The sequence below is a fragment of the Podarcis liolepis genome (assembly GCF_965112155.1).
Source record: "Podarcis liolepis genome assembly, chromosome: Z".
NCBI classification, from domain to species: Eukaryota; Metazoa; Chordata; class Lepidosauria; order Squamata; family Lacertidae; genus Podarcis; species Podarcis liolepis.
Window position 1 is genome coordinate 36,249,308 of NC_139570.1, and position 24,491 is coordinate 36,273,798.

The 24,491-nt window shown below is 46.7% G+C and overlaps 1 protein-coding gene across 2 annotated transcripts in view; it reads right to left on the reverse strand.

The window, feature by feature from the left end:
• The window catches only part of DDX31 (DEAD-box helicase 31), a 64,923-nt gene extending 40,573 nt beyond the window's left edge, over nucleotides 1-24,350 (reverse strand). The window contains exons 1-14 of one of the 2 annotated variants that reach the window (XM_083485115.1): nucleotides 23,443-24,350; nucleotides 21,402-21,649; nucleotides 20,804-20,879; nucleotides 19,156-19,199; nucleotides 18,054-18,124; nucleotides 16,764-16,828; nucleotides 16,277-16,321; nucleotides 14,772-14,813; nucleotides 12,961-13,025; nucleotides 10,840-10,959; nucleotides 10,393-10,499; nucleotides 9,549-9,790; nucleotides 8,348-8,509; nucleotides 6,194-6,253 (exon numbers count right to left, since the gene is read on the reverse strand). In XM_083485115.1, coding sequence (XP_083341241.1) covers nucleotides 6,194-6,253; nucleotides 8,348-8,509; nucleotides 9,549-9,790; nucleotides 10,393-10,499; nucleotides 10,840-10,959; nucleotides 12,961-13,025; nucleotides 14,772-14,813; nucleotides 16,277-16,321; nucleotides 16,764-16,828; nucleotides 18,054-18,124; nucleotides 19,156-19,199; nucleotides 20,804-20,879; nucleotides 21,402-21,649; nucleotides 23,443-23,553 — 1,458 coding nt within the window. In that variant the 5' untranslated portion in view covers nucleotides 23,554-24,350. The remainder of the gene's footprint in view (nucleotides 1-6,193; nucleotides 6,254-8,347; nucleotides 8,510-9,548; nucleotides 9,791-10,392; nucleotides 10,500-10,839; nucleotides 10,960-12,960; nucleotides 13,026-14,771; nucleotides 14,814-16,276; nucleotides 16,322-16,763; nucleotides 16,829-18,053; nucleotides 18,125-19,155; nucleotides 19,200-20,803; nucleotides 20,880-21,401; nucleotides 21,650-23,442) is intronic. The other variant, XM_083485116.1, reaches the window with a different exon arrangement.
• Nucleotides 24,351-24,491: the final 141 nt, after the last annotated feature.

The window sequence follows — 24,491 nt, forward strand, 5'->3', positions numbered from 1 at the left end:
AGCTGTGAAGTCTACCTGGATATACCTTCTTGAGGGGCAAACTGGCTCATTTGTTTCTCCTGATAAGTTAGCTAGCACCAGAGACTTCCTATCAAAAAATGGACTTTCTTTAATAAACAGAAGCTTTCTTATTTCATACTGAGTCTCAGCCTGAACACTGTCTGTTTAAAGGTTTGCTCCAGCCATATGCCAACAAAACTTGGGATCTTAACAGCTGCAGATTCTGGGGCTCATGCATTCCTCAGCATGGAAACCTATACTGGCGGGTGAGAAATCCCTAACGCCAAATAAGAACACAAGAAAAGTCCTGCTGGATCAAGCCAAAGGCCCATCTAGACCAGCCTCAAGTTCTCACATGGCCAACCAGATGCTTCTAGCAAACCCGCAAGCAGGATCCAACCACAAAAGCCCTCTCCAACTGGAACTGCAATTAGCGATCACAAGTGTTGGAAGAGGAATTCCAAATTTTGTTTTTATATATATATAAAAAAGCGTAACTATAAAATAACACTTTCCATCCAGGTTCAACCCAACCCTAGTTGAGCTTTCCTTTCGTAGCGCCCCCCCCCAAAAAGGGGGGGGTTAAGGGATTTAAATTGGATTTGACCGATCGCTTCAGCTTATTAGATGCCATTATGCCAAGATATTGGATTTAGTTTTAAGGAGCTGCCAAGTTAAGAAGGGGGATTTATTACACCCAGCCGCGACCGGCGTCGAGTCGCCGCCTGTTCCCAGTCCACTTGATGAAGCAGATACACTGCCAAAAGAGGTTATTAGTTTAAGCAGATCAAGGCACAACACCATGCAAAGCCGTAATGAGTATGCAAATATATCATCTCTGGTTACAGCTCTTCGCCAGCATGGTTTTCGCTCTCTTCTCCTGCAATTAAAACCAGCTGCCTCCCAACACAAATCGCACTTGCATTCACTCACACCCCTCACACACGGTCATTCTGATTCTGCAGGTGCAACTAGAGCCACATCTGTACCACACATTTAAAGCACTATGATGCCACTTTAAACAGCCATGACCTTCCCCAAAGAAGCCTGGGATCCGTTTGTTGTTAAGGGTCCTGAGAGTTGTTATGAAAACCCTATTCCCCCTCCCGGAGAGAAAGTTTAACAATCAATTCCTCTTCCCAGGGCTCTCAGGCAAAGGCAATTTTTTGTACTCCTTGTCTGCCCACCATTGGCACAAGGCCCCTGAACATTTGTCCAGAGGAGAAAGTGGCCCTTGGGTTCCTGTCCCTGGTTTGGTGCAACAAGACAAGGAATCTTGAATGAGCATTGCAGCAGCTAGAACCTGTTGTCTCGCACACCACCCTTTAGGAACTGGCTTCTAAAATGAGACACAATCTATTCATTCCTTGCCAAAATGGCACGCTCCGTGGTCCTGGAAGCTGTATCCTCCTCTTAAACAAAAGTTCAGCAGTGAGTGTAATGCTGGAGAGAGAGGAAGAGGGTTCAGCCAGTAAACTCATGCCATGGACTATGTGCCCTGGGGCTTCAGAGTCCTCATCAGGCACAGAAGGGAATAGCAGCCTACAACTCCAGCTCCTACCATTGGCTAGCTGTTTGAAGCATCTAGATCGGTCAGTGCCCTGACTGGTGCGTTAGGGGAGGAGGTTAATTGAGAAGCACCTTCTACCCCAGGCTGGCAGAATGTATCCTCTGGGTTGGCTAGCCTGGTATAAATACCAGAGTCCTGATCCTTTCTGCTTTGCCTGGTTGAGGGAATGGGGCCCTCATGGCCTGTTTCAGATTTCATTTCAAGGCCTCACTCAGGCTTCGTCCTCCTTTGTGGTTTTGTGCCTGTTTTGAAGGGTGGTAGGACAGAGATCTTGATTACTTGGAATGCTCATTTAACCCTAGTTCTCGCCACCAGTGTCCAGCCACCTTCTCTTCTCCAGGGAACTTTAGCCAAATGAGATGATTCAGTTGGTGTGTGATATCACATACACACACCATTAAGTTAAAGTCTCATAACATTTTATGGGAGTGCTGTTGCTGTTCGCAGAGAATCTGGCCCCATCTACACTATACACTTAAGCAACATAATACCACTTGAAACAGTCAAGCCCCCCCCCCAAGGATTGGGGGAACTGTCACTTGTTAAAGGTACTGAGAGTTGTTAGGGAACACCCACCCACCAATTCCCCTTCCAAACTTAAAATTCCCAGCATGTGTTAGCAATCAGTCCCTTTTCCTAGGGAACTCTGGGAACTGTAGCACCAGGAGGGAAATATGACTCTCTGGAAATTTAAAGAGATACCCTTCTGGAGCTACTATTGTACAGCTGGCTAATTTCTAAACATACATACTTCTCTTTATTATCCTCCATCCAGAAAAGCAAAGGTATTACCTTGGGTTACATACGCTTCAGGTTACATACGCTTCAGGTTACAGACTCCACTAACCCAGAAATATTACCTCGGGTTAAGAACTTTGCTTCAGGATGAGAACAGAAATCGTGCTCTGGCAGCGCGGCGGCAGCAGGAGGCCCCATTAGCTAAAGTGGTGCTTCAGGTTAAGAACAGTTTCAGGTTAAGTATGGACCTCCGGAACGAATTAAGTACTTAACCCGAGGTACCACTGTATTAGAGTTCAAAGACACATCTCTGCCAGGTGAAAAACACCAGAGAAGGATTTGAAGCAAGGTTGCTGAGAGGGTGTGGCCTGCAGAAAAAGAGGGTGGGGCTTGTGAAGGGGTGGGATCTGGGGAGACTAGTAGGCTGGAGTTTTCGCACAGGAAGTAAAAGAAAAATCAGTGAGCTTGGTGGCTTAAGAGGCCACAAAATTTGTTATCAGCAACCTTGCAATCAAAAAGGTCCCTTGTGAGCAAAGGCTGGGGGTCTACATGCAGTGACTGGGACTATGTGCACATAAAGCCCCCATTAGGTGGAGAAAGGAACAGCAGCACCCATGTCTTACCAGTAGTACGAAGCCTCTAGATTGGCTTGGCCTGGTATAAATACCATGAATGGCAGGGGCTCAAAGTCAGTTTTCTGTCTTTGCTGCACTTCCATCTCCACCGCTGGAGCTCTGGAGCTGAGGCAGGGGTGTTTTAAAAATCTTTCCAAATTTGGATCCTGTGTACAACCCCAATGTTCAGGACCCACCAACATCCCCAAGATTTAGGGACAGAAGAGAGAGAAAGAAATCTGATGAAGTCGTTCCTGAAAGGGCACTGAGTGGTGAGGCCTTGAAGGCCTTAGTCTTGACAATTGGCAGCCTCCGCAAGGCCTAGAAGGTGCAGATGGAAGGCAGCTCGTTCAGGTGCCAGGCTGTCAGTTGGATTAAAATGACTCATTTATTTACCAAAAAGAGGCACACACAAAGCGCTTTAGCTAAAACAGGGGGAAGCGAGAAAGAGAGGCAGAGTCGGGGGGTGGGGAGAGAGAGGGCCAAGCGGAAGGTAGGAGCTCTCATGACTTCCCAGCCTGCCAAGAGTCATTACAGCTGAGTGTCGAAAGCCATCAGCGGGGAAGGGACCCCCGTCGGCCAAGTGACAGATTGGGCTGCACGATTGGAGGAGGAAGGAGAGGGGGAGAGCGCAGAAAGCTGTCAGAGGGCGAAAGCGTTTGGCCGCGCCCGCCAGAAAACTGGCAGGATGAGTTAGCGTGATGGAGTTAACAGGCAAACAAATCTCCAAAATGATCTTCCTCTCACTGAACTTGCTCCCCCCCCCTTAAAAAAGCAGAGGCACCTCCCTGAGAAAGGCAAGCAAAGAACTTCAGTGAAGGAGAAAGCACAGACATTTCGCAAGAGAAGCCCTAGTCTGTTTTTCAAACGTTAATTGGCGTGTTTAGGGGGGAAATTACAATTACTGCATAGGAACAGCATAGTAAGCTCTGGTGAGCCATCTAGCTCAGTATTGTCTACACCAGGGGTTATCAACCTTGAAGGTTTTCAGGGCTGCCTCTGGTCAGGTGCCCCAGACTGATTTTTCATTTTTATTTTTACAAAAAGCAAGTCTCCAGCCCTTCTAGAAAGAAAGTTATACGGCAAAATGTGCAGGCACACACTAAGCGATTTCTGCATGGCTACCTCATATATTTTCCCTCATACTGAGGAATGCTCCTTGTTATTAGACAGCAACAGTCTGTGTGTGTGTGTGTGTGTGTGTGTGTGTGTGTGTGAGATGTACATAATCAGGACGAATAGGGCATAGCTGACTTCCCATGGTAAGCATAGTTGTTGGGGGTGGCTCTCTATTCAATTCTGTGTTATGCTGTGCTCCACAGAAATCATTTTTGTGTCATGACATGCCCACTCCATGGCAGCCATTTTTTAACTGGCACCCCCAACACTCTGAAAATTTGAAAAATGCCCACTAGTCAAATAAAGGTTGGCTTCTACTATTAATTCCATGGTTTTGGAGGGGTGTGGTTGCCATTATTGTTTTTGTGCCATAGAAACTGGCACAGGGAAATAAACAGGAGATCCAGGGGAAACATACTGGTTACGACAGCAAGTGGCAAACACAAGCTCATGGGACTCACACACTCTAGAGAAAGTCTGAAGCATAGGCTTTATACTCCTCAGGAGAAGATAATTTTGAGACCTGAAGGCAGAAAATCCAAGCAGCTTTCCTCACTACTCAGATAGTAGGAATGCAAAATCAAAACAAAAAAAACCACACAAAAAGTCTTTCATTGGAGGTAGACTGCTGTAGCTGCACCAAATGGTCCCAAACAGTATGGCTGGCCAATCCTGCTTGTTCAAATAAAGGGAGGTCAGGTTACTCCAGCATTCCATTCTCACAGTGGCCAACCAGGTGTCCCAATGGGAAGCCCACAAACAGGACCTCAACTATGGCAACTGGAAATCCATAAGGACTAGCCACATTACAGCTCTGGCAATTGGAAATACAGCTGCTATACCCAAGGGCAGTCTGCTGCTAAATATGGATGCAGAGGACAGACAAGAAGAGAAGGCTACACTCTTCCTGCTTGGTTAGTGAGCAACTAAAGGCACTGGAAATTATCAGCAGTGGAAGGGAATTAGCTGCTGGACCTTTGGGCCTGATCCAGCAGGACTCTTTGATGCCCACCTTGCTCCTATTCCCAAAACTTGCAACCATTTTCCAATTTAAAAAAAAAAAACATCAAGCAAAGCCACGTTATGGCAACCCAGAATGTCAGAGGTGGCCAGAACTTTTCAGCTCCAATGGCTCCTGATTGCTGTTAATTTACACATTTATGGTAGGCAGCCATCACTGAGACACACAGATTTCCCAGGCTTAACAGCTGCCATGGCTAAGTGAGCAAATTGTGTAGTGATGCAGCAGTCTGAAGCAGTAGACAGAAAGGTTACTAGCATCCCACAAGCAGTGATGGTCTTCTATCCGCCCTTGAAGCGAGTTTGAGTTTATAATAAAACAGGTTATTGTGCTTTGATCTCAGTATTCTTAGTTTTCTAAGTTAATCAGGACTAGACAGACAACAGACATGGCAACTGGAAATCCACTGGGCATGCAGTCCTCACTCCTCTATTTTGGACTCCTCTTACCCTGAATACATTCCATGCCCTTCCCTGCCAGATGACAAGATAAACTGGGTGTCAATTATACTTGCTCATATTCAAAGCTATGCCAGGGACTGGTTGGATGCTAAAGAATGGTGGGAGGAACCAGCTGGGGAAACCTCAAGGGGAGAAGACTCAGAGTTGTGGTAGTAGGGGTTGGATGATGATGAGTGGTCAGAGAGAGAAGAGGAAGGAGGAGGAGGTGCCAGAAGCTGAAGCGGTAACAGGGCTTAGGGAGCGGGGAGAGCCTGTGACAGACAGCAGACCAGAATCAGTAGAAAAGGAAGGAAGCAAAGAAGCAGAGATGAGTCAGGCTTGTGAAGAGGTATGAGTGTCTCCCCCTCCTGCTGCGATAAGTTACCTCCCCGCCCCCCCAGTCTCCCAGAACCAGGAGAGGCATAAAGTGGGAGAAGCAAAGACAGGCACGCAGGAACAGTCTCTGACCGCTTGGGAAAAAACCCTGCAGAGGAGGAGACATAACCGGCTGTGGAGAGACAGGACTTTTAGTCTCAGCAACTGCCTCATGGGGACAAGACCTGAGTTGCTGTGCTCATCAGACATGCCACTCCTGTGCATATCCTGTTTTGCTAATGTAGAGTTAACTCCAGCTTACATGGTGCGATACACTGCTCAACCGCTCCTGTCAACTTATTATCCAGTAACTTACTGTGCAGAGTAAAATGCTCGTCTTTGATTGCAAGAAGTCCTGGAAGACAGACGTCCTCTCCTAAAAGAAATGAAGGGATTTATGAAGCAAGCATCCATGTGCTTCATGAGCAAAATGAATCCTGTAGATGGGCAGGACATGGATCATGAAAGGTTACAAAGGATTTGGGGGTTTGGATAGAGCCTATGAGACCTGTCAATGTGAGAGGCTGAGGAAAAAAAGATTATGCAAACTAATTATAAATAACCAAATATGATGCATGTTTAATTGGTTTTTTAAATTATTTATACTGTAAGCTCCTTGCAGCAGGGACCTATCTTATACTGCTGTAACAAAAACTGTACTTGGATAGTGCTACACAAATAAGTAGATTAATTAAAGCCATTTAATTGGTTAATCATTGAGGGGGATTTCAACACAAGGGGCTGGGCAATGGGAAAACTTGTTGGTTAGATACTACCTTAGTTCTGCAACGGGGATGACATGGCTTTCCCCTCTAATAGTGACTGGTAGATTTTAAATTAACTAATTTACTGTCACACTAGCCTTCAAGGGCTAGTATGGGCTCTGGCTACAAATCCACCTAAGAAGTTACCTCATTCAACTCACATCTTACCACCTTCTTTGCAGGAATATTATGGGGAATTTTGTCAAAAGCCTTACTGAAATCAAGATATACTATGTCCACAGAATTCCACCAAGCTGGTAACTCTATCAAAAAAAGAAATGAGATTTGTCTGGCCTAACTTGTTTTTGAGAAACCTGTGCTGGGTCTTAGTATTCACAATATCCTTTTCTAAGTGCTCACAGACCGACTGTTCTAGGACCTTTCCTGGTACTGATGTCAAGTACCTGGGTCTTCTCTCCCCCTCCCCTTTTTTGTGAAGATGGGAACATTTGGCTACCTCCAGTCTGCAGAGACCTCACCTGTTCTTGTTTACTTAATGCTGTCCATTGGCAGTAACAATAAAGCCTTGACAGACCAATGGTGTCACTCGATATATTATAAGGCAATTTCCTAAGAACCAAATCTGCATATCATATTAAAGGCACTTTTGCACCTAAAGTGCAGAGGTTTTAGAAATAAACTCTGCCAGCTGGGGTCAGGGCTGATAATTAATGAGAGCAGAATAGGCATGGAAGAGGATAGAACTAGATGCACCAGTGTGTGCCAAAGAAAGCAACTAGGCCAAGCTGCCCTCAAACCCCAAGCAAAGGAACTTGTATTGATGAGACCAGCCTGTGCCCAGCAGTGCTGTATGGGAGGCACAATTTAGTTCCATTAATGCCCTTAATTCGAAGATACAGAGGGCTAATTGCACATTGGGCCCTAAAAGACAGGATCTTCCCTCTGCTGCTGGCTTTGGAATGGTATGTTGGTTGTCTTAACAGCTGGGGTTTGCATCAGGCGAGGCCAAGCCTACTCTGCCTCTCTCGGGTTGGAGAGAGGTTGGGAATTCCAAGGGCAAGAAAAGCACATTTCCAGGTGCCACGGGAAAGGAGCAGACGAGGGCATAACTGCAGCTTCTTTATTTCTCAAGGTGTACCAGTTGCAACACAACTTGGAAATGTGACAGAGCCTCTTCCTGTTTAGGCACCCCACTGAGCCCCCCCCAAGTCCTTTCGAAAACCAAAGTTGTCCAATGACAACTTCATAGATGAGTGAGGATTTGAACCCCAGTGTCGTCTCAGCCCTAGTTTGACTCTCTAACCACTACCCAATAGCTCTCACATTTCTTCTGTCTCTCACACGCAAGAAGGAGCACAGCTCAGTGGCAGATCAGCTGCTTTGCATGCAGAGAGTCCCAAGGTCAATCCCCGGGACCATCAGGTAGGGCTGGGAAATGTGCCCTGTATGAAATCCTGGAGAGTTGCTGCCAGTCAGTCAGTACTGAAGCTAGACAGACCACTTACTCACTATTAGGCTGTGGATAGTGGATCGTATCCGAGAATAGAGCCACTGAAAGAACAGACCTAATTTAGTCAGGGCTATCCGATAGTTTACTCTGAGTAGGAATAAGCCCCATTTCTTTTTAAAGAACAATATCCCAAAAATGGCACGTGGCAGAAGCAGGATTCCTGATTGCCTTTGAAAACCTTCAGCCAATTTTGGCTGGCTCCTGAATGGGGAAGTTGGGAGAGTGGGCAGTTCACCTCTTGTTTCATGTCACCATGCAAGCGTGCGAACGTCAAGGGCGAAGGAGGAAGCCATGGCTGCTCAAGGTCCGCAGCCAAGACTTTGTGGAAGAGGGTGTGGTGAAACTCCACCTGCTCACAGCTGGAGAAGAAGACAATCATCTTGTTGCATTTTTCAAACTGTGGGAATAAGAAGAGACACAAATCAAGGGCTGAGTGTACTGCGGAATTCCGCAGGAGGGTGGGGGGAAATTAACAGAAGATAAAGCTATTGGTGGCTACTAGTAGGCCTCTAAATACCAACTGCAGGGAACTGCAGGAGGGGAGAGTTGCTGTTGAATTCAGGTCCACCTTGTGGGCTTCCCATAATGGGTATCTGGGTGGCCACTGTGAGAACAGGATGCTGGACTAGATGGGCCACCGGGCTGATCCAAGCTGGATTGAAGTGAAGTGGAAAGAGATCCCCCCATATACAGTGGTACCTCAGGTTAAGAACTTAATTCGTTCTGGAAGTCCGTTCTTAACCTGAAGCTGTTCTTAACCCGAGGTACCACTTTAGCTAAGGGGGCCTCCCACTGCCGCCACGCGATTTCTGTTCTCATCCTGAGGTAAAGTTCTTAACCCGAGGTACTATTTCTGGGTTAGCAGACTCTGTAACCTGAAGCGTCTGTAACCTGAAGCGTATGCAACCCGAGGTACCACTGTAATACTAAAATTCAAGGACATCCAATGAAACTGACGTCAGGAGATTCAGGGCAGACAAAAGGAAGGACTGCTTTGCACAGCGCTCTAATTATGGCATTTGCTCTCACAAGATGTAAGAATGGCCACCAACTGGGGTAGTTTTCAAAGAGGAGGAGACAAATTTATGGAGGAGAAGGTTATTATTGGTGGCTACGAATCACAATGACTATGTTTGGCCTCCATGGTCAGAGGCAGTAATGCTTTTGGACACTGGCCAACGGAAGCCACAAGATGGGAGACTGCTCTTGTGCTTGTGTCCTGCTCACAGGAGGTCCTTTCTCACTGGGGCACCTCATTTTTGTCCACCGTGAGAGCAGGATGCTGGACTAGATGGGTCACTAGCTTGATCACTTCTTATGTTATTACATTCTAAACAACAAACCCTTAAGAGAGGGGTCATGTTAAGTCTACTGTAGGAAAGGATATGGGGAAGGCCCACCCATTAACCTGTCAGCCAACAGAACCAGAACCTCACCTTCAACTTCCCAAGGATAAATGCTGCCAGCGTCACAAGCCTTAGCTTGCTAGGGACAACCACAACATTCTGCTGGAGGTTTTCCGGTACAGCAAATCCTCTTTGTTCCAAGCTCACTGGAGCGACACCGGCATCCTCCTTAGCACACGCTTCTGCCTTGGAAGTGTTTGACCCCAGTGATCCTTCCGCAATGGAAATGTAAACAGGATCATGCAAGCTGATGTCAGCTAACCTCGAGACTCCTGTTTCAGGCAGGGGAGGAATATTTATTTAGTATCACTGTTTCTTTATCCTGTTCTTCAACATGAAATGGCTCCCAGAGGAGCTTGCAAATATTAATGAGATACTGGTTGAAAACTGTATCTCAGGGGTGGGGAACCTCAGGGCCAGGAACAAATGTGGCCCTCTAGGCCTCTGTCTGGCCCTGGGAACTCTCCCCAGACCACAGCCTTCACTGGCTCTGCTCCATACCCTTCTTGAGTGCTTTAGCCTGGCTGGGATGTATCCTTGAACTCTGATCATGTGTGTGTGTGTGGAAACTAGTGTATTCTAAAAAGGTAAAATTTACATTTGCGCTCAGCCCACACTTTGCCTCTGGCTCCACCCACCACTGGCATATTGCCCCTAGAAAGCTGCCCAGAAAGGAATTCAGTCCTTGGGCGAAAAAAGTTCCCTCACCCCTGCCAGAGCTGCTGGGGGCCCTCTCAGGTCTGTCGTGTGGGTGCAGGTAGGGGTGGGGGAAGAAGTTCCCTGCAACCAATAACTTTCTGGTGAACTTCCCCATCTGCCCCTCCTCCCACAGTGGCTGCTGCAATGAAAATACGAGCACCTATGTAGCACTTACCATCTGTAAGCGTTGCCGACAAAAGAACGTTTTGCCGCTTCTCACCGTCAGCATTTATGGCATTCAGTATCGCAGTGACTGCCTTCTCAAAACCCAGGTCCAGGATCCTGAAACACAGGTGAGAGATAAGGGGGGGGGGGGAGGAACAGCACGAGGATAAGTAACACATCCAACTTTCCTGGTTCATGGTGGCAACCTGGCATTATGGGATCTCAGTAGCAGAGCATCCTCAGAAGGCCCCAGGCTCGGTCCCTACCATCTCCTGCCAGGAAGGGCTGGGGGAAACCCTGGAGAGCCACCCCCAGTCAATGTAGACAGTGCTGAGCTAGACAGACTCCATATAAGGCAGCTTCCAATGTTCTTACCTGCTGTGTGTTGTCTCAAAGATCCCACCTCCCTCATGGGCAGCTACTTCCAACAATTGAGGATGCAGCCAGGACTGCTTACCTGTCTGCCTCATCCAGGATCAGCCACTGGATGTGGCGGAAGTGAATGCATTTGGTGGAGTTGATATGGTCCACCAGGCGGCCAGGAGTGGCAATTAGGATGTTTATTCCTTTGCGTAATCTATTTTAAATTTAAAAAAAAATCAGAAGAAGAGTGATTGAACACATGGGTAAAACAGACTAACTGTTAACAAAAGATCACACCTCGTTCATAAGCTCCTCCCTCCCTTTGTGATCTCTAATCCTGACACATACAACACACTGCACCTCTTTGTTTGCCAAGGTTCATGGTTTTCGTCTCGCAGGTGAATCTGCTTCCATATCAGAATCCTTGAGGTATCCTGGACCCAAGTTGTTCAGGACTTTGCAAATCAAAACAGGAACCTTGATCCTGGCTCAGTAGCAGGTAGGCAGCCTGCGCAGCTTTTTTAATACTAGTGTCACATGTTTTTGACCCAAAACTCCCATCAGCAATGTGGCTGCAGCATTCAGCAGCAGATGAAGCTACCGAATCAGACCCAAGGGCAACCCCACATAGAACGCATTACAGTAATCTAGGTTCAAGGTTCCCAGTGCATGGACTATAGTGGTGAGGCTACCCCTGTCCAAACCATGAACTTAGTCCTTTAGAGGGAGCACAACCCCATCCAGAACAGGTAACTCTCCCATTTTCCAAACATGGGAACCCCCCACCCAAAAAGCCTCTAAATAGAACACAGCATAAAGATAGCAAACATCATGGTTGAAAGAAAAAATTGACATAAATCAGTAAAACAGTAGCATGAAAGCACGTAAGAACAAATTTAAAAATAAGGAACTCAAGATAAACTTTAAAGGGGTACAATCTTACGGGTCAGGAAAAAGATTAGTCTTCACAAGATGTTTAAAGCAGCTCATGGCTGTTGCTTCACAAATGGCAGAGGGAAGGGTGTCTGTACAGGGGTGGCTGCTTCTTGTTTAGCGCCCTGTGATATTCATAGAATATCATAGGGTGCTAAATTCTGCTTGTGCAGAATTTCCCCAGAAGATCTAAGGCAAGGATACCCAACATGGTGATCCTCTGGATGTCGCTGTGCAAGAGCTCCTGTCATCCTTGACCATTAGTCATGCTTGAAGGGCCCAATGGGAGTGGAATCTAAGCTGCCCTTTTCTGACTCTTAAGAAAGACACACACACTTTCTTACTGCAAAATGGCAACATAGGAAGCTGCCTTATACAGAGGTCAAACCACTGGTTCAAGCACAGTATTGTCTTTGTGGATTGGCAGCAGTTCTCAAAAATTTCAAGCAGGGGTCATCCCCAAACCCATCTGGATTGAACCTGGGACCTTCTGCATGCAAAACAGATGCTCTAGCACTGTTGGTGCAGTCCTTCCCTCTTAAAAAAGCATGACATAGTTCCAAACAAATAGGAAGCTGTGTTATACCTAGTCAGACAATTGGTCCTTCTAGCTGAGCATCATCTAGGGTTTCAGGCAGGGCACATTCCCAACCGTACCTGGAGATGCTAGGGATTGAACGGGGGACTTCCTGTATGGAAAACAGATGCTCTACCACTGAGCCACAGTCCTTTCCTATAAAAAAAAACTTCTAAGATCCCATTTCTTGTCATAAGAAGTTGCCTTATACTGAGTCAGACAACTGGGTTCATCTAGCTCAGTATCAGACACTGAGAACATTCCCAGTCCAACCTGCAGGTTGAACAAAGGACAGATTCTCTGCCACTGAGCTATAGTCCTTCCCTGTCCCATCAGTTGAGCAAACAGAAGAGCTTGCAAGAGACCTGGGTGGAACAGCAGATCTTTTTTGGGGGTGAGGGGAGCGGGGAAGAGTAGAGAAAGAATCTTACACACACCGGCAGGGATCACAGGCTAAAGAAGCTCATCAACATTTTACAACCAGAGAGAGAAAGATGAACACACTTCCTGCTGGCTCAGCTGTCCGTTTTTTGTAAGATCCACAGTGGGGGGTACTCACAGCCTGATCCAAAGTCACTCTCTCCCCACTAATAAAAAAAAAGGCACCCTGGGAGAGAGAGAGTGGCAGATGAAAGGGACTGGAGGGGAAAGAGTGAACTAAAAAAAAAAAGAACCCCTACAGGTTTTATGAAAGTGATGTCCTACCTGGCTTTCTCAGACTTTTTCTTCTCTCCTCCCATCAACACGCCAGGAACAATCCAGGTAAAGGGCTAAATGGAGGAGGGGGAAGGAAGGAAGGAAGTGTGGTGGATAACTGAGAAAGTGGGGCACTCACATTTCAAACCAAGTTGCAAAGGCAGGGAGTTTGACAATGAGCGACAGGAAGCAGATAGGCTTTCCTTTGAAAACAAAAGCAGTCCAGCAACACCCCAGTGGTCTTCTTGCACTGATTCCTGCATTGACCAGGAGACCACATGATCTCTGAAGTCCCTTTTGACTCTATTATCAGGTGTGGGGAACCTTTGGCCCTCCTGCTGCTGCTGAACTACAACTCCCATCAGCTCCAGCAAGCCTGGCCAAAGATAATGGGGGCTGTAGTACAGGAACATCTGGAGGGTCAAAACCCCCTACCCAACTTGCTCTCTATATATGATCCACATGCCATCTGCAAAGCTCAGGGGAGAGTTGGATATGTTCTAGCAAGCCCCCTCAGTTCACACAGCTTAAGATAGAAGGGGCACAGGCCAGGATGTGATGTGAATCAAGTGGGTGCCCTAGAACATGCTCCAGAATCCTCAGGGGTTATTTCAAATCAGTGGAGACTGGCCCATTAGGATGAATGGGGCAATGTCTCACTAACCTCAGTCTGCTCCCAGACAGTCCACCCCTGATTGCCTTTTCCCTTACAACCCATCCAGGGGTGGTAGCCTTGGCTGTCAGCTTCTGCCTCTAGTGTTGCCCCTTGTAGAATAATGTAAGCACAAGGCACTTATCCACAGTGGAGTGTCTCTGCTGCCTCTCTGTATGTGACTGATCTAACGTGCTCCTTTCTATCAGGAGGCATGGCCAGTACACACAGAGATGTAAAGAGCCAGGCAGTGGTGGCTGATGGGAATGGTAGGGTGGAAGGCAGGGAGACCAACTGTAGGCAGAGACAGAGCCTAAGACAGGCAGAGCCAACTAATTCAAGTCCCACCTCCGCAATCTTCCTCCTGCCAGCCCTCACTGCCTGCCTTCTTACTTTCATCTAGCCTGTCAGCTTCCTCCTCCTGGGTCTTAGTTTTGCCCTTTCAGAACTTAGCAGGGAGAAGAATGGGATCAAAACTAGAATGAGTTGGCTCTGCCTCCACATACTGTTTGGGGTCCCTGCCTTCTGTCCCACTAGTCCCAATGAACACCAGTCACCATTAGTTAACGGACAAGTCAGTGCGAACAAGATCCCACCTTTGTCCATGATGTTGGTCTTGTAAGGAAGTAATGCTAAACGATGGCTTAATGTTACATGAACATGCACCCCTTGCCCCCAAACAGCACAGCTGATTACCTATGGCAAGCATGCATTTGCCTCCAAGTGACCAGGGAACTATTGTAGGTACAGAGAGACACCTGCACCCATTATAGTATGCGTTAATACAGTGCTATACAGAGGCTGTGCAATATCAGAACCATTGCTAAACTTTACATTCTATTGGGCAAGCATGGCCAATGTATGCTGAATTTGACCATTCAGAATCCCCATCCCAAGACAGAGGGGGGAAACTGAAGAGGATTGAGGAACCTCTAGCTACCTCTCTGCACCCCAAGCTTCTCTCCGATTATCTCATATCTCCTTCTCTAAACAGTATCTTCAACCATGGGTCTCATGACACCTGTGGACCACAACTTCCATCACCCCTGAATATTGGGCTAAGCTGGCTGGAGATGATGGGAGTTACAGTCCAACAACATCAGGAAATCAAAAGTTGAACAACACAGAACTTAAAATGATTCCTACTTCCCCAAAAGTAAATATTTACCTTTAACAGTTTCTGGACAGTTTCAAAGCTCTGCAGAGCTAGCTGGAGAAAAGAAGGGATTAAACCAAATTAATACACATTCACACAAAATCTGCATTAAAACATCATTCTCCTTTGGCATAAACCAGTGGTTTTCAACCAGTGTGCTGTGGCACCCTGGGGCTCCTTGAATGATGCTCAGGGGTGCCACAGGCAACACTGGCCTCTGTCCCTCTTTTCTTCCCTCCCTCCCTCGATGCCCTCTCATCTCTGCCTTGCACAGCTGTTTGTTGCAGCAGCCCTGGCTACAAGCTCCCCAGGCGAATAGTGCCTCTGGGCTGACCAAGGGGTGCTGGTTGCCAGGAGCTGAGGAGGCCTCAGAGTAAGCAAGCGGGTGAGGGAACCCAGCCAGCCACCAGCTTGCTGTTGGGAATGAATAGACAAGTGGGAGGCCGGGCAAGCAGGCAGGCACTGTGCTGGCCTTTCTTGTGCTTGCTGTGTGCATGGCCTGCCTGAGAGCCGAGTGCCTGGTGCTGAAGGGGAGCCTTTCCGCCATGCAGGCCCAGCAGCACCCACTGCTGCCACCCAAAGTAAGGTGCTGGCCCCATGTTAACCTTTGGTCAATCTCTGATGGGCCACTAAGGCTATGAGCATCCTCTTCCCAGGCCGTTGTGGGGTAGTGTGAGGAGGTACCTCTCCTTGGGGTGGGTGGGGGCAGCTCAGAGATCAATGGCGGTAACAGTAGTTGCCCGGAGGACCCCCGAGAACAGAGAAGGAAAGAGGCTGAGGGAACACTCCACAAAGGAGGGTGAGAGGCTGCCAGCTCTGCAGGCAAGGGGTGACATAACCGGGCTCCTGACCTGCACAGGGTGCCACAGAAGGAATGGAGTTGGTCAAGGCAGCCATGGACTCCAAAAGCTTGAAAGCCATTGGCTCTCTTGCTATTGTTGTTGTTTGCATTTGTCTGTCTCAAGAGACAATGGAAGACTGTGCCATAGGGGGTAAAGTCAAACCACTGGAGAGTTACGGCATCTGCTATGGCTGTAGAGGCCAATATGAGAGAGACATGTTTTATTGCAGGTGGGGCCACTGAAGGTGTCCGGTTTCATTAGTGCAGATGCACCATGGCATTTCTTCTTTCTGCACTCCTTCCAGTGGTATACCCAGTCAGGCTAGTGGGTCCAGCTAGCTCAACACTGTCTACACTGGCTGGCAGCAGCTCCTCAGGGTTTCAATCAGGGAATCCTTCCCAGTCCTACCAGGACCTGTTGGGTATGGAACCTGAGATCTTCTGCATGCAGAGCAAGCACTCTCTACCACCCTTCTTTCTCTCTCCTCCCCTTCTCACCACCACCCCTTCTCTCTCCCTCCTTACCCCCTTTCGACCACCCCTTCCCTCTCTCTGTGCCTCTCTCTTTGTTACCCACATGCAATTAGGTTGAAGCCTGCCTGCTGCCCCCCTAGCAACATTACTAACCATGAAACCGGTGTGGTTAGGAGTTAACCACAAATGCCCAGCAACTTACCTCCCTGGTTGGGACCAGTACGAGAGCATACGGACCATCACTACGCTATGGAAACAAGAGGCGTAGGGTAAGTGGCAACATTGGACACAGAGGAACGCGAGAGAGAAGGGAAAGAGCCCTTGTCATCTTCGACCGACCCAGCATGCCACAATTCCCCGCAGTGCCAGAGTCTGCTTGGATCACTCTCTTTTCTCACATGGTGCTTCCAGAAGAGCTTTTTTAGGGACTATCAGAAAATCTCTGAGGGAGCCACAAGTCATGCCAATGAACTCAACCTTCATAGTCATTTTTAAAACAGCAAGCATCCTCCCATAAGTGAAAGGCACGAGAACAGCAGTCCTTGGTCCTGGTGGGGGGGATGCTCTCCGCCTTAAAGACATCATCCAAGGTTGTTGTGAGAATTACTGATAAATATGAAGTGGTTGAGAAAACCGGCTATTCTTTTTTACAAGGTGGAGAGAGAGAAAGCCCATTTCAACACACTCACCTTTATTTTTGGCTCTGCTCTTTGCAAGGCCTGTACTAGAGGGATTCCGTAGGCCAGAGTTTTACCTTCAAGAGAAAAGATATTAGATTTTAACAGTCATAAGCAAAACTGTGTGTGGAGTAAGGCACAGTTGCCTTCTACACCCAGAGCATAGGCCTTTATAAAAGACCAATTTCACATATCTCCTCATTCTTCAGATTAGGAGTGGGGAACCCTTTGGATATTGCCAGACTACAGTTCCCATCATCCTCAGTCTGTTGGCCATCCTGGCTGGGGCTGATGGGAGTTGGGAGTCCAACAATGCATAGAGGGAAACAGGTTCCACAGCCTCCCTCTGTTTCTCTCTGTCTCTCTTGGGAATGTCTCTTCTAAATAAGAGGCATTCTTCCATCTTTTGCATCCATCTATCTCTCAGGAGGTGCCACCACACAACAAGATTGATTCCTTACAAGTGCAGAACAAGTATTTTGTGGCACCTGTAACATTGCCAGTTCCAGTGATTGAAGTGGTTGAGTGGGAACATATGGGATTGACTCAAGAGAACTACAGATGCTGTTGGACTCTAGTTTCCATCTTCCCTGGCCACGCTGCCTAGAACTGACAGGAGCAGCGAGTTCCCTGTCCCTGCACCAGACATTTAGCCATTGACACGCCATGTCAAAGGAGGCTTCCCAAATCTAGCACAGAGCTTGCTCGCTTGCTAATGACATCAACACTGTTCTTTCCCCATGGTGGGCCAGAATCAATCAACTGCCCTACTTCTGTTAGATCCCTGAGACAACAGAGTGCCCACACAACTGACCATCACACAATGCAGTACAACCAAAGGGTCACTTTATACCAGGTGGAGGGAATCTTTGACCCCTCCACGTGTTGCTGAAAGACAACTCTAATAGTCCCTGCCTAGTATCTGTAAGGTCAAAGGTCACCTCCTACTCCTTTATACTATACAGTGGATGCTCGAGTTGCGAACGTGATCAGTGTGGGATGCACGTTCGCAACCCACAGCGTTCGCAACCCGCGTCTGCGCATGCGCAGGTTGCGATTCGGCGCTTCTGCACATGCGGAAAGCGTGATTTAGCGCTTCTGTGCATGTGTGACTTCCGAAACCCAGAAGTAACCCATTCCGGTACTTCTGGGTTTCGGCAGTCCACAACCCGAAAAAACGCAACCTAAAGCGGCTGCAACCCGAGGTATGACTGTATTTAAAATTATTTGTAGGCCCCCTTTTAAAGCAAAGCCCAAACAAACAGCCTACATATGCACACACAACCCCTCCCCCACACTTACCAGAACCTGTCTGCGATCTCACCAGTGCATCTTTTCCTTGCAATAGTATGGGAATAGTTTGCTTCTGAACACTTTTGCAACAAAAGGAGAAGTTAAGAAAAAACAAGACACGTTCTATTTTAGGTCGAAGTATTAAGAATGTAACAGTTGCTAGTTCATCTAACAGTGCTGGCTGGTCATTAGTGTAAGCTAGAAAGATGCTGGTTCAGTCTCTTAGGTGATAGCTAATTAATACTTAGATAATAGTCAATGAGATAATAGTCAGTCTGTTAAGTAATTGTCAGTTAATAGTTAAATAATAAAATCCTAGAACTGTACAGCTGTAAGGGACCACAAAATCCATCTAGGCCAAGCATAGGCAAACTCAGGCCTCCATATGTTTTTGAGACTACAATTCCTATCATCCCTGACCACTGGTCCTGTTAGCTAGGGATGATCGGAGTTGTAGTCCCAAAACATCTGGAGGGTTCAGTTTGCCCATGTCTGATCTAGTCTAATCCCTCACAATACATAATAGTTGGTTAAGTAACTAATATCTGTTAAGACAATAATAGGTTAACTAAATACTGTGGTGCAGCAGTGGGAACCTCCAGTCTGGGAATTAGAAAGGGTCCCAATTGCTGTGACTAAGCTGTTGATGGGTAGCATGCAACTCCCTTATGGAAACAGCTAAACTGGCTTCCTGTTTGCTTCCTACACCAACCCAAAGTGCTGGTGATGACTTCTAAAGGCCTGTTATTGTTTGTAACTGGGATGTCCAAAGGGATGTCCTGTGTGTTCCAACATCCCCAGGAACACACCCTGTTGGGACCTAGGACGAGACCTTCTCAGTGCTGTAACCAGGCTTTGGGTCTAAATCTTAAGAAGAGTTTGCCAGCCACCCAAAATTAACATTCACTGGATATCCCAGACTTCTAGTATCACGAGATTCACTTACTCCACACCATGTAGAATTACATATTTATCATGTCTCTTCCAATCTGCCTTTTCTCCAAACAAAAATGAATTTGATTAATTGATTTGTTAAGTCATCAAACCCAGGACAGCCTCTAGGCAACTTACAATAAAAACTTCTATTCATGAAATAATTACACACACTTACCTGGTCATGCTAGATATTTTTAAGACAGAGATTAGGGTTGAAACCTGGTGGGGAGGTAGAGAGAAAAATAAAACATTTAGGGCATAACATGTTTGATCCTAGAATAGGACAGAAATAGCCAAACCAGTATCATGTCAAAAATGTTAAAACAGAGAGGAGAAGGGGAAAGAAGCAACAAGTATTTTAACGGGAACAGTCAACATTAGGGGAAAACTCAAGCATGGGTAGGCAAACTAAGGCCCGGGGGTCGGATCCAGCCCAATCGCCTTCTAAATCTGGCCCATGGACGGTATAGGAATCAGCATGTTTTTACATGAGTAGAATGTGCCCTTTTATTTAAAATGCATCCCTGGGTTATTTGTGGGGCATAGGAATTCGTATATTTTTTCCAAAATATAGTCTGGTCCCCCACAAGGTCTGAGGGGCAGTGGACCGGTCCCCTGCTGAAAAAGTCTGCTGACCCCCTGAGTGTAATAGCTGTTTAAGAAAAGACTCCCTCAGGAGGTTGTGGGCTCTCATTTGCTGGATATATATAATCAGAAGCTGGATGGCCATCTCTCCAGGAAGAGGGAAACTTTTAGGCCTACAGGATCAGATATTTTGACTGCTTCCACATCTGTGGGCCAACTATGGCAGGTGAGTGGGAGCCTTAAAAAAATGCTTCTTTGCCCAATCGACCCCAATGCGCTGCCCCACAGCCTCTGACACAAAGCGATGAGCTGCATGCAGCCTGAAGCCTCCGACACAGCTGCCAGTACGCTACAAAGAGGTGGCAGAAATCAGTTCCAGTGAGTTCCAGGCCCCCCCAAATCCCTAGTAACTTCAGATGATTGACGGGGGGCCAGGGGGGCGGCATCCCATCTACCTGCCAAAGTTTTCATAGAAGGCATTGTTAAAAATGAGCTTAGTACCCCTTTTTGTTTTAGCTGCAGTTTCAATGCAAGCCACTTTGTACTAAAGGAGTAACATATGAGAAAATTTGGCCCATGGGACAAAGGCTCCCCACTTCTGCTGTAGATGCTGCATCCTGCAATTCCAATCCTGCATTAAGCAAAGAGTTAGAGTAGATCTCCAAGGTCCCTTCTAATTCGATGATGAGAATGATCTAATTCTGGGGAACAGAGGAGGGGAAAGGTCCAGCTAACCCACCCCACAGGGTGATACAGCTGGGGAATCAGTGGCTCCTCATATATTTAGTGGATTCCAACTCCCTTCAGCCACAGTCAGCAGAGCCAATGGTCAGAGATTGTGGGAGCGCAGCAACCTCTGGAGGACTTAAAATTCCCCATCCCTGGACCAGATAAAACATAGCATCCACCTCTGATCTTCAGATACAGGCACAGCTGTCAACTTTTCCCTTTTCTTGCGAGGAATCCTACTCGGAAAAAGGGAATTTCCCTTTTAAAAAGGGAAACGTTGACAGCTATGGATACAGGGTGGTATAAAAAAATAATTTAACACAACAACAACAATTCCAAATGAGGCAGCTGGCCCCTCTGCACACCAAAATAGTATTGCGGACATTGTAAATAATGCTTTAGTGCTGTATGCTGGGAACTGAACAGGAACTTTTGTAAAGTTGCATTGGATCTTTGAGGAAAGGCATTTAATAAATAATAAATATAGCACAAAGAAATAAAGTACCCACCAAATGGGGATGGAGGCCCAGCTGATCAAAGGAGTCTGAAGTGAAAACTTTCTCCTGCACTTGCTTCACTGATGTTCTGTAGAAGGAATTAATTTATTAAGTCGCAACCTTGAAACATGGCTAGAAAGGATGGTTCCAACTTTGTAGAAGGGAGAGCGCTTCCAGTGTGCTAGAGGAACACCAAACCCGAGACAAACATGCATTTGTGGCAAGGGCCACAGGCACTTCGGTAGGGCAGGGTCAGAGGCAAAAGTAGGCAGAGCAATTCATGTATTATTATTATTATTATTACTGTTGTTGTTGTTTTGTTAACCTTTGTAGGCTACTTCTAAACACACTCACACATCCCTCTCTATCCAGACAAGCAAGAGTCCTTAGCACAATCAAGACTGGCAAAAGCATCAAAGGGGGCTGTGAAGAAAGACTAGTTAAGGGTGTGGCCTAAGAAAAGAGAGTGTGGCTGGGGAAGGTGGTCTACATGAAACTCCTAGGGCCAGACAGACAGGCCTGGAGGGCCACATTTTGCACCTAGGCATGAAGTTTTCCCTCCCTTTGGTTACCCACATTTTATCAGAAAAGCGGGATTAAAAATAAGTACCTCTGAATGTCTGGAATTTCAGGGTTGTTTTTGAAGAGGCAGGAAGTCTTAACAAAAGGTCTGTTGCCGCTGGCGTCACTGTCCTTTGCATCAGATAAAGGCTTCTGTGAAGGAAACTTTGGCAACCCTGCTTCTCTGATGCCACTTTTAGCTTTCTTCTGTGGTCTCCTGGTTTGGGGCGAAGGTGGAGCTGGCTTCCGCTTTAGTGGATTCCCTTCCTGGGGGCATTCAAATTTTATTTGCCCAGACTTAAGGAAGAAAAACAAGATGAAACAGGGGGACAGATTCAGCAACGAATGTCAGAATTAGCCTAGGCTTATGTGGTTCCCACCTCCCACGTGGCTGGGACTTGGCATTCAGAAGATTTTGCTTAACCATATTTGTCATGGCATTTGGACTGACAAACCATGGTCATGGAAAGTATGGTTAGTTTCAAACCAACAACTTCAAACCATTGTCTGAGACAATATACTTCTAAATACCAGTTGCTGGGAATCACAAGTAGGGAAAGTGTTGCTCATGGGTAGGCAAACTAAGGGCCAGGGGCCGGATCCGGCTCATTAGCCTTCTAAATCTGGCCCGCGGACAGTCCGGGAATCAGCATGTTTTTACATGAGTAAAATGTGTGCTTTTATTTCAAATGCATCTCTGAGTTATTTGTGGGCATTGGAATTCATATATTTTTTCCAAAATATAGTCCGGCCCCCCAGAAGGTCTGAGGGACAGTGGACCGGCCCCCTGCTGAAAAAGTTTGCTGTCCCCTGGTGTCGCTGTTTGTGCTCAGGCCCTGCTCTCAGGCTTCCCATTGGGGTGTCTTGGTAGGCCACTGTGAGAATAGGATGCTGGACTACCCTGATTGAGCACAGCTCTTCTACTGTTAGAGATACTGAATCTGGCTCTCTTAAACCAAGGGTGGGCAGACTTCTGCAGGGGTTTTTTTTTTGGTTTTTTTTAACGCAAACCCTGAAATTCACCAACCAGAGCACTGTTGATATTAGGTACAGAACAAAATCTTGCACTGCAGGATGTTGGACCAGATGACCCTTGAACTCCCCACTATGATTCTATGACCCTAGGTTCTATATCAGTTAACAAAACTTGTGCATATTTTACAAAATCACGTCTCTTATTTGCTTAGATTTGCAGCTATAAGATGAGTGTGTCACGATTTATTTGCTGCATTTATATCCCATCTTTTTTCTCCAAGGTGGTGTACATGATTCTCTCCCTGCTTGTTTAATCCCCACAACTATGCTGTGAGGTAGGCTAGTTAGGCCAAGAGGCAGTGACTGGTTCCCAAGTCATAGCAGAGAAGAGATTTGAACCTGGTCTTCCAGGTCCTAGTCCAACACCTCTAAGCACCACACCACACTGGCTCTCCAATATGATCTAATTCATATTGAGGAACTTTTCAAATTCTCCAAAAAACCAAGTGTCATAATGAGAGCCCCCCCAATTGAGATTGGGGCCCCAGAGCCAGATCACTGTCCTGACCACCACCACTGTACAACTTGTGGGAGCAAATCCCATAGTTTAATGGTGCCCTGTGTGAAAAAATCCTTCTTTCGGTCTGCCCTGAATCTCCCACCTTTCTGCTACTTTGGATGACCTCAGGTTCTAGATTTATGAGAAGGGGAGATAAACCCATTCTCCACACCATGCATAATTGTATACACATCTACCATGTCCTCCCTTACTCAGCCTTTTCCCTTAAATAAATTAGCCTCAAATGTTGCAGCCTTTCAACTCTATGAACTTAAATCAAAGACACTGTATGTACTTTTGTAACACAGTAAAATCTTAAAAAAAACACATTTAAACATGTTGCAGCCTTTCCTAATACTAGGGGAATTCCTCCAGCTCCTTGATCATATATATATTTTTAAACATCTCACTCACCCACATCCTTACTCAACTCCCAACCTAAACTAAAACGCCCCAACTGAGGTAGGTACAGGAGCTGCTCCAACTCCGTTCACTCTGGCGGCCCCCTTTCCCCCAAAACGCTTTCTCCCTCACCAGCAACCTCAGACAAGCATACCTTTTTTGCCTTGCCATGCTGTGGCTTTGAGGCTGTCCTCTGCTGAGTGCGGGGCTGCAAACCTGAAGGACGCTGGCAGACGTTGATGAACAGCCCCTCATCGCAATCCATGGCTGGTTGAAACGAAGCACTTCTGACAGGGAGTTAGGGGACCCAGAAATCGATTTAATACCAGGCTTTTAGGGGAACAGCAGTAGTAACTCCCAATTACAGACTCCCAGAGTTTTGCACACTTGAGTCATTACCCCACCAGCGCCCACGTGCGTATGTTGGAAGTAGAAGGACCCCAAACATAGGTGTCTAATAAGATCCCTTGCAGAAAAGCAGAAGTGTAGTGGATTCTGTGTTAGGAAAAGTTATACATAATCGCGAGTGCCTTAGTCTTTAAGGTGCCGCAGGGCCGTTTTTCCTGTTTGAATCGTGTTACTTTGGTTGCGGACACTCACAACAGACACACAAAAACATGATAATAGGAGCTTTATTCCCCTCCGCGTTTTCGACAATTGAAAGGTGTATTTTTAGGACCCATTTTACGTGATTCCAAGTCGTTTTTAACATAGTGTTTTAATTGTTATATCCTGTCCTAGAACCTGAGGCTGGTGGTCTCATAAATGATAATGTTAATAATAGAGTCAGTGTGCTGTAGTGGATCTAGTGACGGACTAGGACCTGGGACACCAATCTTCGAATCTCTTCACTCGGCCATGGAGGTCACTGGGTGACTTTGGGCCAGCCACTCACTCTCAGCCTAACTAACCTACCTCGGAGGGTTGTTGTGAGGGCAAAACGGGGAGAAGGAAAAGTAGGTGAGGTATAAATAAAAGCAACATAAAATAATAGCGTAACCTAGCAACGCCTGGATAGCCACTCCTTTTGTTCTCTACTTTTTTAGGCCAGTTTTAATAACAAAAAATTTAACCAATGCTTGGTTAAAGCCCCCCAGGGATACTAAAAAATACCGTAATTGCCTTCTTCTGCTAATACCAAAAAGCACCCGCACTCTCAAAAATCCAAATTCCTTTTCTCAGGCACTTAATTAGACACCCCTC